Consider the following 13,428-nt stretch of genomic DNA (forward strand, 5'->3'; position numbering starts at 1 on the left):
CGAGCAATGAGTACGCATTACAGTGAAAAAGAAATGACAAAAGTGTATTAAAAACCCAAGAGATAAGCAAAATAAAATTTTTACTGATGGTGTAAGGGGACACCTCTATTTTGTCTCAGAGGAGGAATTGAAGAGATGTGGGATGTGAACCACACATAAACTTGAGCATATACTACAGAATCAGGGTCAAAGGAGATTAGAAAAAGTTTCGCTCCCATTGATTTTAATTAAGAACCAAAAGGTTAATTCTATTATAATGTAAATTTCATCTCTCATGACTGTCATGGATTCAGACTTAATTTGCTGAAACATTCAAACATTATAAATAAATGAAGCAGAGTATTGAAGAGGTTAAGGTGCATGGTTCTCTGACACTACAGATAAAGATAGGCCATTTAAAAATACACAAAGAGAATAATATGGATATTATTTCCTTTTTATCTCAAGGATCTTACTGAAAATTATAGTTATCAAAGCAAGTTACTCAGTTTTGAAATAATTTCACTTTTATGAGTTAAGTAGGAATAAGAAAGAAACTGTCATAAAGAGGATCTTTACCGTAGTCTCTGGATATTGGAGGCAACTCCAGAGAGGCGATATATTCCATCCACAATGCCATATCTCTCAATAAATGCTGTGCAGCTCTGCAGAACCTGGGGCACTAAAGAGAATTTTTAAAGATATAGATTAAATTGGTAGCACTGAGTGAACCAAGGTCACCATGAATGTTGTAGTTTTCACAAGCAAAATAAAATTCCAGCCTCCCAAATGCTGGGATTACAAGTGTAGTTTTTCATTTTAATTTTAATTTAATTTTATTTTAGGCAGGGTCTTATTAAGTTTCTGAGACTGGCCTCCAACTTGGATCTCCTATTGCAGCCTCCCATGTACTGGAATTATAAGCATGTGCCACCATGCTCGGCTGCATTACTCCTCCTTGACTGTGAAATCTTCAGGGGCAAAAGGCTTCCTTCATCCATTCAACATTCAGGAGTATTACCAGGTGTAATGGTGCATACCTGTAATCCCAGTACTTGGGAGGTTGAGATAGGAAGATCACAGGTTCCAAGCCAGCGTATGATAACTTAGCAAGACCCTGTTTCAAAATTAAAAACACACACACACAAAAAAAGGGATAGGGATGAGGTTTAGTGGTAGAGTGCCCCTGGGTTCACGCCCCAGTACCACAAAACAAAACAAAATCCTTAGGAGTACTGTACTGACACAGAGGTACAAAACTAAAAGGTACATTCAGGTCCCCTTGAGAGCCACACATTTGAACCATATAACAAACCAGCCAAATACATTTAATAATGACCCAGTCAAAATATAACATCAGAAGCCTTCAAAATGACTCCTTCAAAAGATGTGACTTAGCCAGGCGTAGTGGCACACACTTGTAATCCCAGCATTTGGGAGGCTGAGACAGGAGGATTGTGGTTTGCAGACAGCCTCAGCTACTACTTAGTACGACCCTTTGCAACTCAGTGAGAGCCTGTTTCAAAATAAAGACTAAAAAATAAGGATGGGGGTGTAGCTTGGAGGTAGAATGCCCCTGGGTTCTATACTCAGTACCAAAAAACAATACATTCTTTTTATATGACCACATGACAATAAAATAAGGACATGATTAATTAAAACTAGTAATTCTTAAGATTAGAATTGTGTCTTATAGAAGTAGGAAATATTTTGACAAAAAATGGCTTTTGATTTTTCCTGAGGGTTCGTTTCTGTCCTTTTCTCTTCATCCACTCCCTGGCTCTCTCACCAACAGCACCATATTCCAGACAATGAGGAATTAGTGTAACACATTTAGTCTCTGTGTTCAACCTTAGATGAGATCATTAATAGGAGTCTACATTTTCCAAGTTGTTTTGCTAATTAACTTTCAAATGTACTCAGCAATTGGGTATGTTTCAATTCTTAGTTAAGAATGTTAGGTGAAGACAGATGTCAGTATATCATTTCCTCTTGACAAATGAAAAGGCTTAACTATAGTGTTCATGTATTCTCTACTTATGATAGACTTTGTTTGAGTATAACAAAGTTTTCAAGTATCATTATTTTTTCAATAGGACTTTATTATTTGCTGCATATATATATTGGTGGTACTGGGGTTCCTGGAAGCCCGTCTATCTCCGGGCTACACTCCCAGACCTATTTTATTTTTGGAAACAGGGTCTCCTAAGCCAGCACGGCTGGCTTCAAACCTGCGCGATCCTCTTGTCTCTGCCTCCCAAGCGCAGGGATTACAAGCGTGCGCCACCACACCCGGCTGCTGCACATATTTAAAACAGAATTTCCTGAATTAGAAATGAGACTGCTAGTTAAAATAGTGCGAACTTTGTAAAAACATGGGCAAAATTATGTTACAAAATATTAAAAAATATTCTAACTCAATAAAAGGAAGTTGAGTTGCCTGCACACATTTCTATGTTCAAAATTATTTATTATTTTCAGCAAGGAACTTTCTTTAAACTATTGTACATATGCAAGGATTTTATAGTTAGCACCGGTAGATAGAAAAAAAGCCCAAATCATCCCGGAAATGAATCTTCAGGGAAATCATGTTTGACTAACCAAGAATCATGATGCTCATTCCAAGCGACCCTTATTCCTATGCTCTTATCCTGAAATCCACCTCCCTGCAGATGAACCTGGGTTTTTCATCTGTGTTCACAATGCCTTCCTGATGTCTGGACAACATGTTTAGTTAAAACTAGTTATCCTTATGATTAGTATTCACATAGTCCCAGGAGGACTGCAGAGGCCAAGTTGGCTTTGTACTTGAATATTTGCAAGACTATTTTTGTTCTTGTTTTGCTTTTTTGTTATTGTTGTTTAGTTGACTGTATTGTTACTTCCTGTGTGTTTGCTCTCTTCCCCATTCCTTTTCTAAGCTTCCTCCCTCTTTTCTGTCTACTCTCTTCCCTCCAAACTTTTTCTTTTTTATCTTTGTCTTATATTCAATCCACTTCATATTACTATATCTAAATACTCTACATTGACTAGCAGAATACTCCTATATGTTCACTATCTTTCATCTCTACCATATATTACCTTAATACACTTAAACTTATTCAACTTGATCATACCTATCAATTCAGCTCCTACCTTTCCACCCAAGCTTCACGAGTGAATACAACACAACTTGCCCTTGTATATAGTGCTGACACCTCTAAATCCTTACAGCTAAGATTGCACCAAAGGTGAACCACAGGAAAAGAATGCCAGACTAAGCATGAACTAACTACAGCTGATAGAAGGAAATGCCCAACAGGCCTGTACATCAAGGTTTAATAATGCTTAGGTCACAAAATATTCTGCTCACACCTCTGAGCCAACTCTCTATAAAGGTGGTAACATCTAAAACGCATCAATGCCATCACAGCAGTGAGTAGAAGGAATCTCAGATCAACCCAGTATTGATGATCTTCAGGTAGAAAAATAGTGGGATGATAGTAGAATCAGTCTTCAAGGTTAGTATCAAAGTATCAATGGCAGCTGGACCCATCTCTTTCAGCAGCAACCTGGAACAGTACCTATCAACAACAACTCACATAAAAAGAGAAAGGAGATGCCAAGAAAACAGAAATGTAAACCTGAGAATTCTGAAAATATGAGAAAAAGGGACAGTGAGGAAACAATAAATTCCCACAACTGGACAACAAGGGAAATCATCAATATTAACCTACAAGAAATCCAAGAAGGAGAATTCTGAATCCTGATCTACAATATGATGAAAGGCCTCACAGTAAGTGTATAGGAAATGAAAGAGGAAATTGAGACTTTAAGAAAAAATTAGGATAAGGCCTTGAGTGAAGTAAATGAGTCAATAAATGAAGACAGCAATAGAAAATAATTTTGGAAGAATAAATGAATGGAAAGCAGAACATCACTCTTAGAAGGCAGTTCATTTAAGACTGAAAGCCCAGTCAGTAGTATACAGAAGACACTACAACAACAGAACCTAAGCATCCAAGGATTATGGGACAAAATGAAACATCCTAACTTACAGATAAATGGCACTGACGAAGGGATAGAGGCACAGATGAAGGGTATTCATAATCTCTTCAGAGAAATAATTTCTGAGAATTTTCCAACCATGAAAAAAGACTTGGCTATCCACATGTAGGAGACATACAAAACACTGTTAAGACAAGATCAATAAAGGACCTCCCCATGCCATGTAAAAATAAAAATGATTAACAAAGAGGACAAGGAAAGAATCTTAAAATCAGTGAGAACAAAAGAACAAGTGATATTCAGGGGCAAAGCAATAAAAATCACTCCAGACTTCACAACCCAAATAAAGAATGCCAGGAGGGACTGATATGGAGGGACTGATATGAAGTACTCTAGACACTGGAAGAAAACAACTTCCAACCAAGACTGCTATATCCAGCAAAGATTTCAAAATCTTGAAATAATTTGAACTAGAGAACTTTAAAGATGTTCCAAGATAAGCAGAATCTTAAAAAATTCACGAATATCAAGCCAGCACTAGAAAAAATGCTTAAAAGAAATAAATCATAAAGAAGAAAAAACAAGCAAATTCTAGAAACAGAAAAGAGGCAAATTTCATCAGGCAATTAAGTAAAGGAGAAATAACATTACATCAAACAGATTATAAAACACAAAATGACAAGAAACAAAAATCATATTTTAATAACACTGAATGTCAAAAGGCTTAACTCTTCAATTAAAAGACAAAGATTAGTAATGTGGATTAAAAACAATCCATAATATGCTGCTTGCAAAAAACTCACCTTACAGTCAAAGATATTCATAGGCTAAAGGTGAAAGGAAGGATAAAGATATACCATGCAAATGGAGACCCAAAACAAGCAAGGGTAGCAACACTGTTATCTAATAAAACAGACTTTAAGCTAAAACACATCAGAAGAGACAAAATGGGGCACTTCTTATTTATAAAAGGAACAATCCAGGAAGAAGATTATAATGATAGTAAACATTTATGCCTCAAATGTGGGTGCAACCACATTTGTAACTCTTCAAGACATCAGGTCTCAAAATGACTCAAATACAATAATATTGGAATACATAAATATACCACTCATGCCACTTGATCAATTTTCAAGGCAAAAGATGAGTAAAGACTCTTCTCACCTAAAGAAAACTATAAACCAAATGGACCTAATAAGATATATACAGAACATTTCAATCAGAAACAGCTGAATACACATTATTCTCAGCTGTCCATGGAAACTTCTCCAAAACAGACCACACCTGGGACACAAAGAAAGCACCAGCAAATTCAATAGATGTAATATAATTCCCTGCATCTTTGCAGATCACAATGAAATCTGAGTAGAAATCAACAAAAGAAAGACCAAAAGAAATTACATAAATTCATGGAGACTGAATGATAAACACTTGAATGAGGAGTGAATCACAACAGAAATAAAAAGAGAAATTTTAAAAATTCCTGAAATTAAATGAAAATAGAGGCCGGGCATGGTGGCACACGCTTGTAATCCCAGCATTTGGGAGGCCGAGACAGGAGGATCGCAGTTTGCAGACAGCCTCAGCTACTTAGTGAGGTACTCCATAACTTAGTGAGACTCTGTTTCAAAATAATGAATAAAAAATAGGGCAGAGGGTGTAGCTCGGAGGCTGAATGCCCCTGGGTTCCATCCCCACACCCGAAAAAAAAAAAAAAGAAAGTAGAGATATGACATATCAAAATATATGGGACACACTGAAGGCGGTGTTAAGAGAAAAATTTATAGCACTGAGAGCACATATAAGAACAGAAAGTTTCCAAATAAACAATCTAATGACACATCTTAAGGACCTAGAAAAACAGAAAAAGTCTAATCTCAAAGCCAGCAGAAGAGAGGAAATAATTAAAATCAGAGCAGAAATAAATGAAATAGAGAAAAAATGCAAAGAATTAACAAAACGCTGGTTCTTTGAAACAATTAACAAGATCATCAAATCCCTAGCCAATCTAACCGAAAGAATCAACCCAAATTATTATTATTATTATTATTATTATTATTATTATTAATTATTATTATTATTTTGTGGGTCTGGGGATGGAACCCAGGGGCATTCTACCTCCGAGCTATAACCCCTGCCCTATTTTTTATTCTTTATTTTGAAACAGAGTCTCACTAAGTTGCAGAGAGCCTCACTAAGTAGCTGAGGCTGTCCGCGAACCGCAATCCTCCGGTCTCAGCCTCCTGAATTCTGGGATTACAAGCATGTACCATCACGTCTGGTAACCCAAATTATTAAAATCAAAAATGAAGAAGGAGACATCACTACCGATAGTGGTGAAATTCAGAAGATCATCAGAAACTATTTTGAAAATTTATACTCCAATAAACTGGAAAACAGAAGAAACTGACAGATTTCTAAGCACGTATAACCTACCTAAATTGAACCAAAAGGACACAGAAAACCTAAACCAACCAATAACAAGCAAAGAAATAGAAACAGCAATAAAAATTCTGCCATCAAAGAAAACTCCAGGTCCAGACAGGTTTCCAGCTGAATTCTACAAAACTTTTAGAAAAGAAATAAATCTGGTACTCCACAAGTTGTTTAATAAAATAAAAAAGAGATGAAATTCTTCCAAACTCCTTTTATGAGGCCAATATCACATTAATCCCAAGACAAAATAAAGACACCGCAAGAAAATAAATTATAGACAGTATCACTGATGAACATACATACAAAAATTCTAAACAAAGTAATAGCTATGTGCATTCAAAACCATATAAAAAAAAGTGTACACCACAGTCAAGTTGGTTTTATCCCTAGAAAGCAAGGCTGGTTCAATATTTGAATATCAATAAATTTTCTGCAGTCTTTTTAACCTGAATGGTGTTGGACTTTGTCAAATGCTTTTTCAGCATCTATTGATTTTTGTTGTTATTATGTTGTTATGTGATTTTTGTTCTCAGTTCTATTCATGTAGTGGATAAAAGATTAATAATAAAAGATTAGCCTGGGAAAGAAGACTGAGGTCCATTAAAGGAAATATTACCATCGATTATGGGTATACATGTGAATATACTATTGTCATTCTGGGTATTTGGTATTCAGAGGGAGGGAAATGGGGCAGTGGGGGGGCACCAAGTACTGTGTGTATGTATGCCATTGTCAACATGATTTACATCAGGCTGTGAGACTATAATGTACCAATAAAAGAAAAAATAAAATAAAAACTATAAACACATGGTATAGCTATACAAAATATTTTATTAATATCCTTATTCTATAATTTTTTCCATTTTTATTTCTATTTTTTTACTTTCAAACTTTCTCATTTAAAATGAAGATATAAGCACACATGTTAGCCTAGGCCAGTCAATGCAGTATCAGATCATCAATTTCACTCTCCCATCTGCCCATGCTGTCTCACTGAAGGTCTTTGGGGCAGTACTAGGTATGGAGCCATCACTTCCTTTGATATCAAGCCTTGGAATCCTTCTGAGACTCTTCCTGAGCTGGTGTTACCTTTTAGAAATATGGTCATAAAATTTTCTTGCTTTTTTCCCCATGATAGATTTGCTTGTAAGCAATAATATACCATGACATTACTCCCTGTTAATAAAAACCTTTGCCAGGTGTGGTGGTGCATGCTTGTAATCCCAGCATTTGGGAGGCTGAGACAGGAGGATCATGGTTCATTGAAAGCCTCAGCTACTTGGTGAGGCCCTATACAACTCAGTGAGACACTGTTTCAAAATAAAGAATAAAAAATAGGGCTGGGAGCTGGGCATGGTGGTGCACGCTTTTATTTATTTATTTATTTATTTATTTATTTATTTATTTATATTTTTTGGTGGTACTGGGGTTCCTGGAAGTCCTTCTACCTCCGGGCTACACTCCCAAACCTATTTTTATTCTTTTTTATTTGGAAACAGGGTCTCTTAAGCCAGCGTGGCTGGCTTCGAACCTGCACGATCCTCCTGTTTCCATCTCCCAAGTGCGGGGATTACAAGTGTGTGCCACCACACCCGGTGTGGTGCACGCCTTTAATCCATTCGGAAGGCTGAGACTGGAGGATTGTGGTTTGCTGACAGCCTCAGCTACTTTATGAGGCCCTCTGCAACTTAGTGAGACCCTGTTTCAAAATAAAGAATAAAAAATAGGGCAGGGGGTGTAGCTCGGAGGTAGAATGCCCCTGGGTTCCATTCCCAGACCCGCAAAAAAAAAAAAGGGCTGGGGGTGTAGCTCAGAGGTAGAATGCCCCTGGGTTTCATCCCCAGTGTCAAATACATACATACATACATACATACATACATACATACATACATACAACCTTTTGGTGCTGGGGTCCATGGATTCAAACTTTTTAAGGAGCCTGTTCAGGTCTGCAAAAGTTTCCCTTGAACTTTTCACTGTGAACTTTCTTGGCATTCTTCTTTTTTCTTCTCCTGCAGTTTCTCTCTTGCCTCTTTAACTGTGTTTCCTGTTCCAGTTCCACCTACTCCTCCTTGTTAGTTCCTCAGGAACCTCGCCCAGGTGCCCCTCAGTGTCATCTTCCCCACACCCAAGGTGAACTTGTTTCCCTCTCAAACACTGCCTGTGGATTTCTGCAACCCCCACATACTTAGAGAATCACATGGGGCCAGAGTGAACCTCTGGAGTCTCTTCCTCCAGGTGCCCTTCGTATAGTCCTCAGTGCCCTCACCCCACGACCAAGAAAGGTCCTGAGAGCCACTGATGTTGCAACCCTCCCAGATCTGCACTGGCTCTTCCTTGGTTGCAACAGTAGCCTGTGCAAAGGTCCTTTTCCGCTGCCTTGGAAGCTTCAGGAGTTCCCTGATCCATGGGCTGGATGAAAGAGGTGGTGTTTGGAGGGCAGAGCACCACTTGGATATTGGGACGAGGATCATCAGTGAAAGGAAGATGTGAGGGAGCATTATCAACAATAAGTAACATCTTGAAAGATACCTTATTCTCCAAACAGTACATCTCCATTTTCCTGGCACGGCGATTTGCAAAGGAATCTTGGAAGAGGAGCTGATCACACGATTCTTTACTGCTCCTGTGGCACCTGGCAGAGTGACGTGTTGACACATTTGAAGGCCCCGGGTTCTCACTGTGCCAGATCACAGACGGCTCCAGTTCTCAGCCTGCAACATCGCCCCCAAGAAAGACTGCTGTCCGTCCTGACATGCCTTGAAACCTGGCATGGACCAAAGTCCCTCAGGCATCAGCTTCCAAAGACGTGGGTTTCCTGCACCTGGAAGATATGCTCTGGAAGAACTATTCCTCCACCACTGGCTTAGGTTGTTTCCAAAAATTCTTCAGCTGCCTTCACACGAGAACTTTCAGACACACCGCTCAGTTTCACGTTGCATAATGCATGATTCTTCAATCCTTCAAACCAAGTCCAGCTACCAGTGAACTCAACACTGTAGTGGGATCCAGTGTTTCCTTTCAGCCTCGCAAACACACTGCACTGGCTGTGACTGCCATGGTGCAGATTCTTAGAAGTTTCTCCATAACTGATACAGGCCCTTCTCTGATTGCTGTTAATATCACTGCCTTTCCCCAGGCATGCCCTCTTGGCAACTCCCAAGTTTTTTCTGGTGTTCTTCAAGACCATAGCTCTGGTAGGATCAGCCACACCTGACCAGCAAGCAGTAACCATCACTTTATTTTCCACCTCTGTAGTCTTTAACACTTTTCATTTTGTTTCCAGGTCAGTCAACTGGCAATGCTAGCAGAAGCTATTGTACACTTAGATAATATGTGGACAAAACAAATGACGTTAAATAAAGCACAAGAGAAAACAATACAATGAAAAGATTTGGTAAAATTAAGAGGTGTGAGGCTGCTGCTGGCACAGCACATAAGAGCCAGACTGCGCCCCAGGAAACATCTTTTATATGTAGAAAGAGTACACTCTAACACATGTATTATGTATATAATTATAACTGGATATACTATATTTTTATATAATTATCAGCACAGTAGGTTTGTTTATGTCAACATCACAAAAGACACATGAGTAAAGGGTTGGACCAGAGGTTTTAGGGGTTTTTTTGCATTGCTGGGATTGAACTCAAGGCTTTGTGCATCGTAAGCAGCTACTCTACCATCAAACTACCTTACCAGCTCTGCCTGAGCTAGAATTTTTGAAATCTAAATCACTAGATGATAGGATTTTTAGCTGCATTTTAAATTTATAGGACCAACATTATATCAGTTTGAAGCACATGATTACACTGAAAGTCTAAATTAAAACAGAATAATTTTAAGAATGATTATACAAATTATATATAGTTATATCTATATATTTATACAAAAATATATAACATTATAATTCTCTGTGATATACATTATTCTTGCTCATGCTTATTCTAGTTTAAAATTTTTCACATAATATATATTCAATTGTAATTATTTTAATTTAGACTTTAAAATAGTCTCTATGTGTGTAAATATATATTATATATATACATAAACATATCTAGTGTAATGTTTGGTACAGACTATGTACAATATACATATAGTCTCAAAATCTTAGAAATAATAATTACTCAAACACAAACATATCAAAATCAATCACTAAGTCCAACATGAGAAGGAGAGGGAGAGGGAGTGGGGTGGGAATTGGCAAGGGCTAAATGAGTGATGTGTGCATATATAACTCTACCATCCTGGACTCCATATTAGGGTGTATAACTGTAATGCACCAATAAAAAAAAAGGAAAGGAAAAATTGTAATATTAAAATCATTTACTCTTATTAAACTTTAATAAACTTTGAAGACTTCTCTTTTCCTACTAATTTAGTCTTTAATTGAATATTCAAGAATGATCTTTTATGTTAATATTCTTTTCTCACCACCTCTGATGAAACATAAAATTATTTTAATATGCCAATTAGAATATATCTGACTTCAGTCTTCAAAGTTTCTGCCTCTTAAGATTTATTAAGCCAGGCGTGGTGGCACACTTATAATCTCAGTACTTGGGAGGCTGAGACAGGATGATTGCAGGTTTTCGGCCAGCCTCAGCTACTTAGTGAGGCCCTTTACAATTTAGTGAGACAATATTTCAAAATAAAGAATAATAATAAAAAGGTAGGGTTGGGGATATAGCTTGCAGGTAGAATGCTCCTGGGCTCAATCCCCAGTACTGAAAAAAAAAAAATCTGCCATGATTACAAAGGAGGATGAACACATTTCTGTATTTTGTTTACTCTTATTACCCTCTAACAATTGCATGTTAATAAATTTTCTCCATTCTTTTACTTAAAAATTCAAATTAAAAGTAAAAATGACAGTCTCATCCTTTATGGTAAGAGCATTTCATCACATCCATATAAAGTTTACTTTTCTTAGTTTATGATACTTCTCTTTTACATTTGCTATTTGAAAATTGTGTTTGAAGCCACCTCTTTTTTCTTTTCTTTGCTTAAGTCTACAAAAACTAATATTCCTCTTTTACCTCAAAATAAAATTTTTCATATTGGCAATTCCATAAAACAGTTAACTTTCTCATGTTTGGGGAAGTTTTTTTCCCTCAGTGTCATAATGAAGGAATTAATTTTTTTCAAAACTGCTATTTCATTATTGCAATGTTATTATAAATAACCCTTCTTAGTAAAATGGCTCTAAACCACACTTTCCATAATGAATTCTTACCTACAGCAATAACTATTTCTGAGCATTCTAAGCTATTTCATTCTCTACACAATACTCTGCCACGGCCGCCGCCTCCTCCTCCTCCTCCTCCTCCTCCTCCTCCTCCTCCTCCTCCTCCTCCTCCTCCTTCTTTTTGGTGGTACTGGGGTTCTGGGAAACCCTTCTACCTCCAGGCTACACTCCCAGACCTATCAGGGTCTCTTAAGCCAGCAAGACTGGCTTCAAACCAGCGGGAGCCTCCTGTCTCCACCTCCCAAGCCCCACCACGCCTGGCTGCCTTCTTCTGAATACTGTTATAGTATCTGGTAAAGCTGGATGTCTCCCATCTTTTCTGATCCCCCCACCCCACCTCACACCACAGTACTCTCACATTCTCACTGGTCAATTTTCCCAAGTGTATTTTGAACAGCTGTGAAAATAATTCTCAGGGATTTTGTCTTTGTTTTTTTTTTTTTTGGAACTATAAGAAGTTGATTTAATTTGGTAATAACATGTTTAATATAATATTTTGTCTACTTTAATAAAACATAGTATCTAATTTGCATTAAACCCTCATCACAAGTCCTCATTCTTAAAATAATGAGGAAGACCGTAATTTGTATTCGATACTATTAAAGGTATCACCACTGGTTTCCACTAGTGGTGATCTCAAAAGTCACATTCTGAACCGGGCTCAAAATCTCTCAAATTATCTATTTCTGCTATTTCTCAAGAGCACAGGCAGATATTCTTGCATCTCTAAAGCAGATGCTCAAGAAAGGTGTTATTTTCAAATATGAAATGAAATTTTCTTTTTCTTCCCCTCTTATTTATCTATGTCTTCCATCCATTCATCTAACTTTCAAATTATTGACTCAAAATTTAATTTATAGGAAAAGGAATGTAAAAATTTGGGGTAAAAGCCAGGAGCTGGTCTGGGTATTTTATAGTTTCAAAAGTATTCTTGTAGCCGGGCACTGTGGCACACACCTATCATCCTAGTACTTGGCAGGCTGAGTCAGAAAGATCCTGGGTTTGCAGCCAGACTCAAAAATTCAGTGAGCCCCTGTTTAAAGACAAAAAATAAAAAATATGACTGGGGTGTAGCTCAGAGTTAGAATGTCCTTGGGTTCAATCCCTAGTACCATACACACACACGTATGCACACACACATAGTACATGTGTTTTTCCTACAAAGAAAAATATTTTAGGATATGAGCAGAAAAACTGGCTAAAGAAGTTATCTGGACAGAAAAGGGAAATAATGCAAAGTAATGATGCTGTTGTTCCCTCTGAGTGGGATGGTTCTCTTCTCAAGAGATCACAAGCTCCTTGGATGTCAAGGTCCAATGCTTAGACTTTTCAGCTCCACCCAGAACTGAGAAGGGTCAAGGAAGCTCAATACATACTGCTGAACTAAAGTGAAGCAGACACCACTTGCCTGACCTACTCCACAACTGGTTACAGGAAACCAAATATAGAGAGGGCAGGCATTGACATCACAAGCTTATGGATCTTAGTTTTACCTTCAAAACCGGAATTGAGAAGGTGCTCCCCCAGGTCACAACCAAACACCCTCTCTTTCAAGATCCCCCGCTGCTTTAGCTTCTGTTTTGTTGGTCGAGACTTCATGAATGTTCGTAAGAAAGTAATGAGCTTGCCGTGCTTTTTAGACACTAAAAAATAATAAAGAGAAAAAATTTTAGTTGTGGCAAGAGGTTATCTTTAGTGTGGAAAGAAATAGTTCAATAGGCTAACTATAAGACAATTTATTATAAATATACTTTATAACTTGTAAGAAAATTTAAGTG

At 37.5% G+C, this 13,428-nt stretch overlaps 1 protein-coding gene across 2 annotated transcripts in view; it reads right to left on the reverse strand.

Moving 5' to 3' along the window:
* Positions 1-13,428, reverse strand: part of ARHGAP32 (Rho GTPase activating protein 32) — a gene marked incomplete at both ends in the record, with an annotated part of 189,254 nt that overhangs the window by 23,898 nt on the left and 151,928 nt on the right. For both annotated transcript variants that reach the window (XM_080703204.1, XM_080703203.1), the window contains 2 exons: positions 559-661; positions 13,144-13,293. In XM_080703204.1, the coding sequence (XP_080559330.1) occupies positions 559-661; positions 13,144-13,293 (253 nt within the window). The remainder of the gene's footprint in view (positions 1-558; positions 662-13,143; positions 13,294-13,428) is intronic.

Source organism: Muscardinus avellanarius, assembly GCF_963383645.1.
Source record: "Muscardinus avellanarius genome assembly, chromosome: 1".
In the NCBI taxonomy this organism is placed as follows: Eukaryota; Metazoa; Chordata; class Mammalia; order Rodentia; family Gliridae; genus Muscardinus; species Muscardinus avellanarius.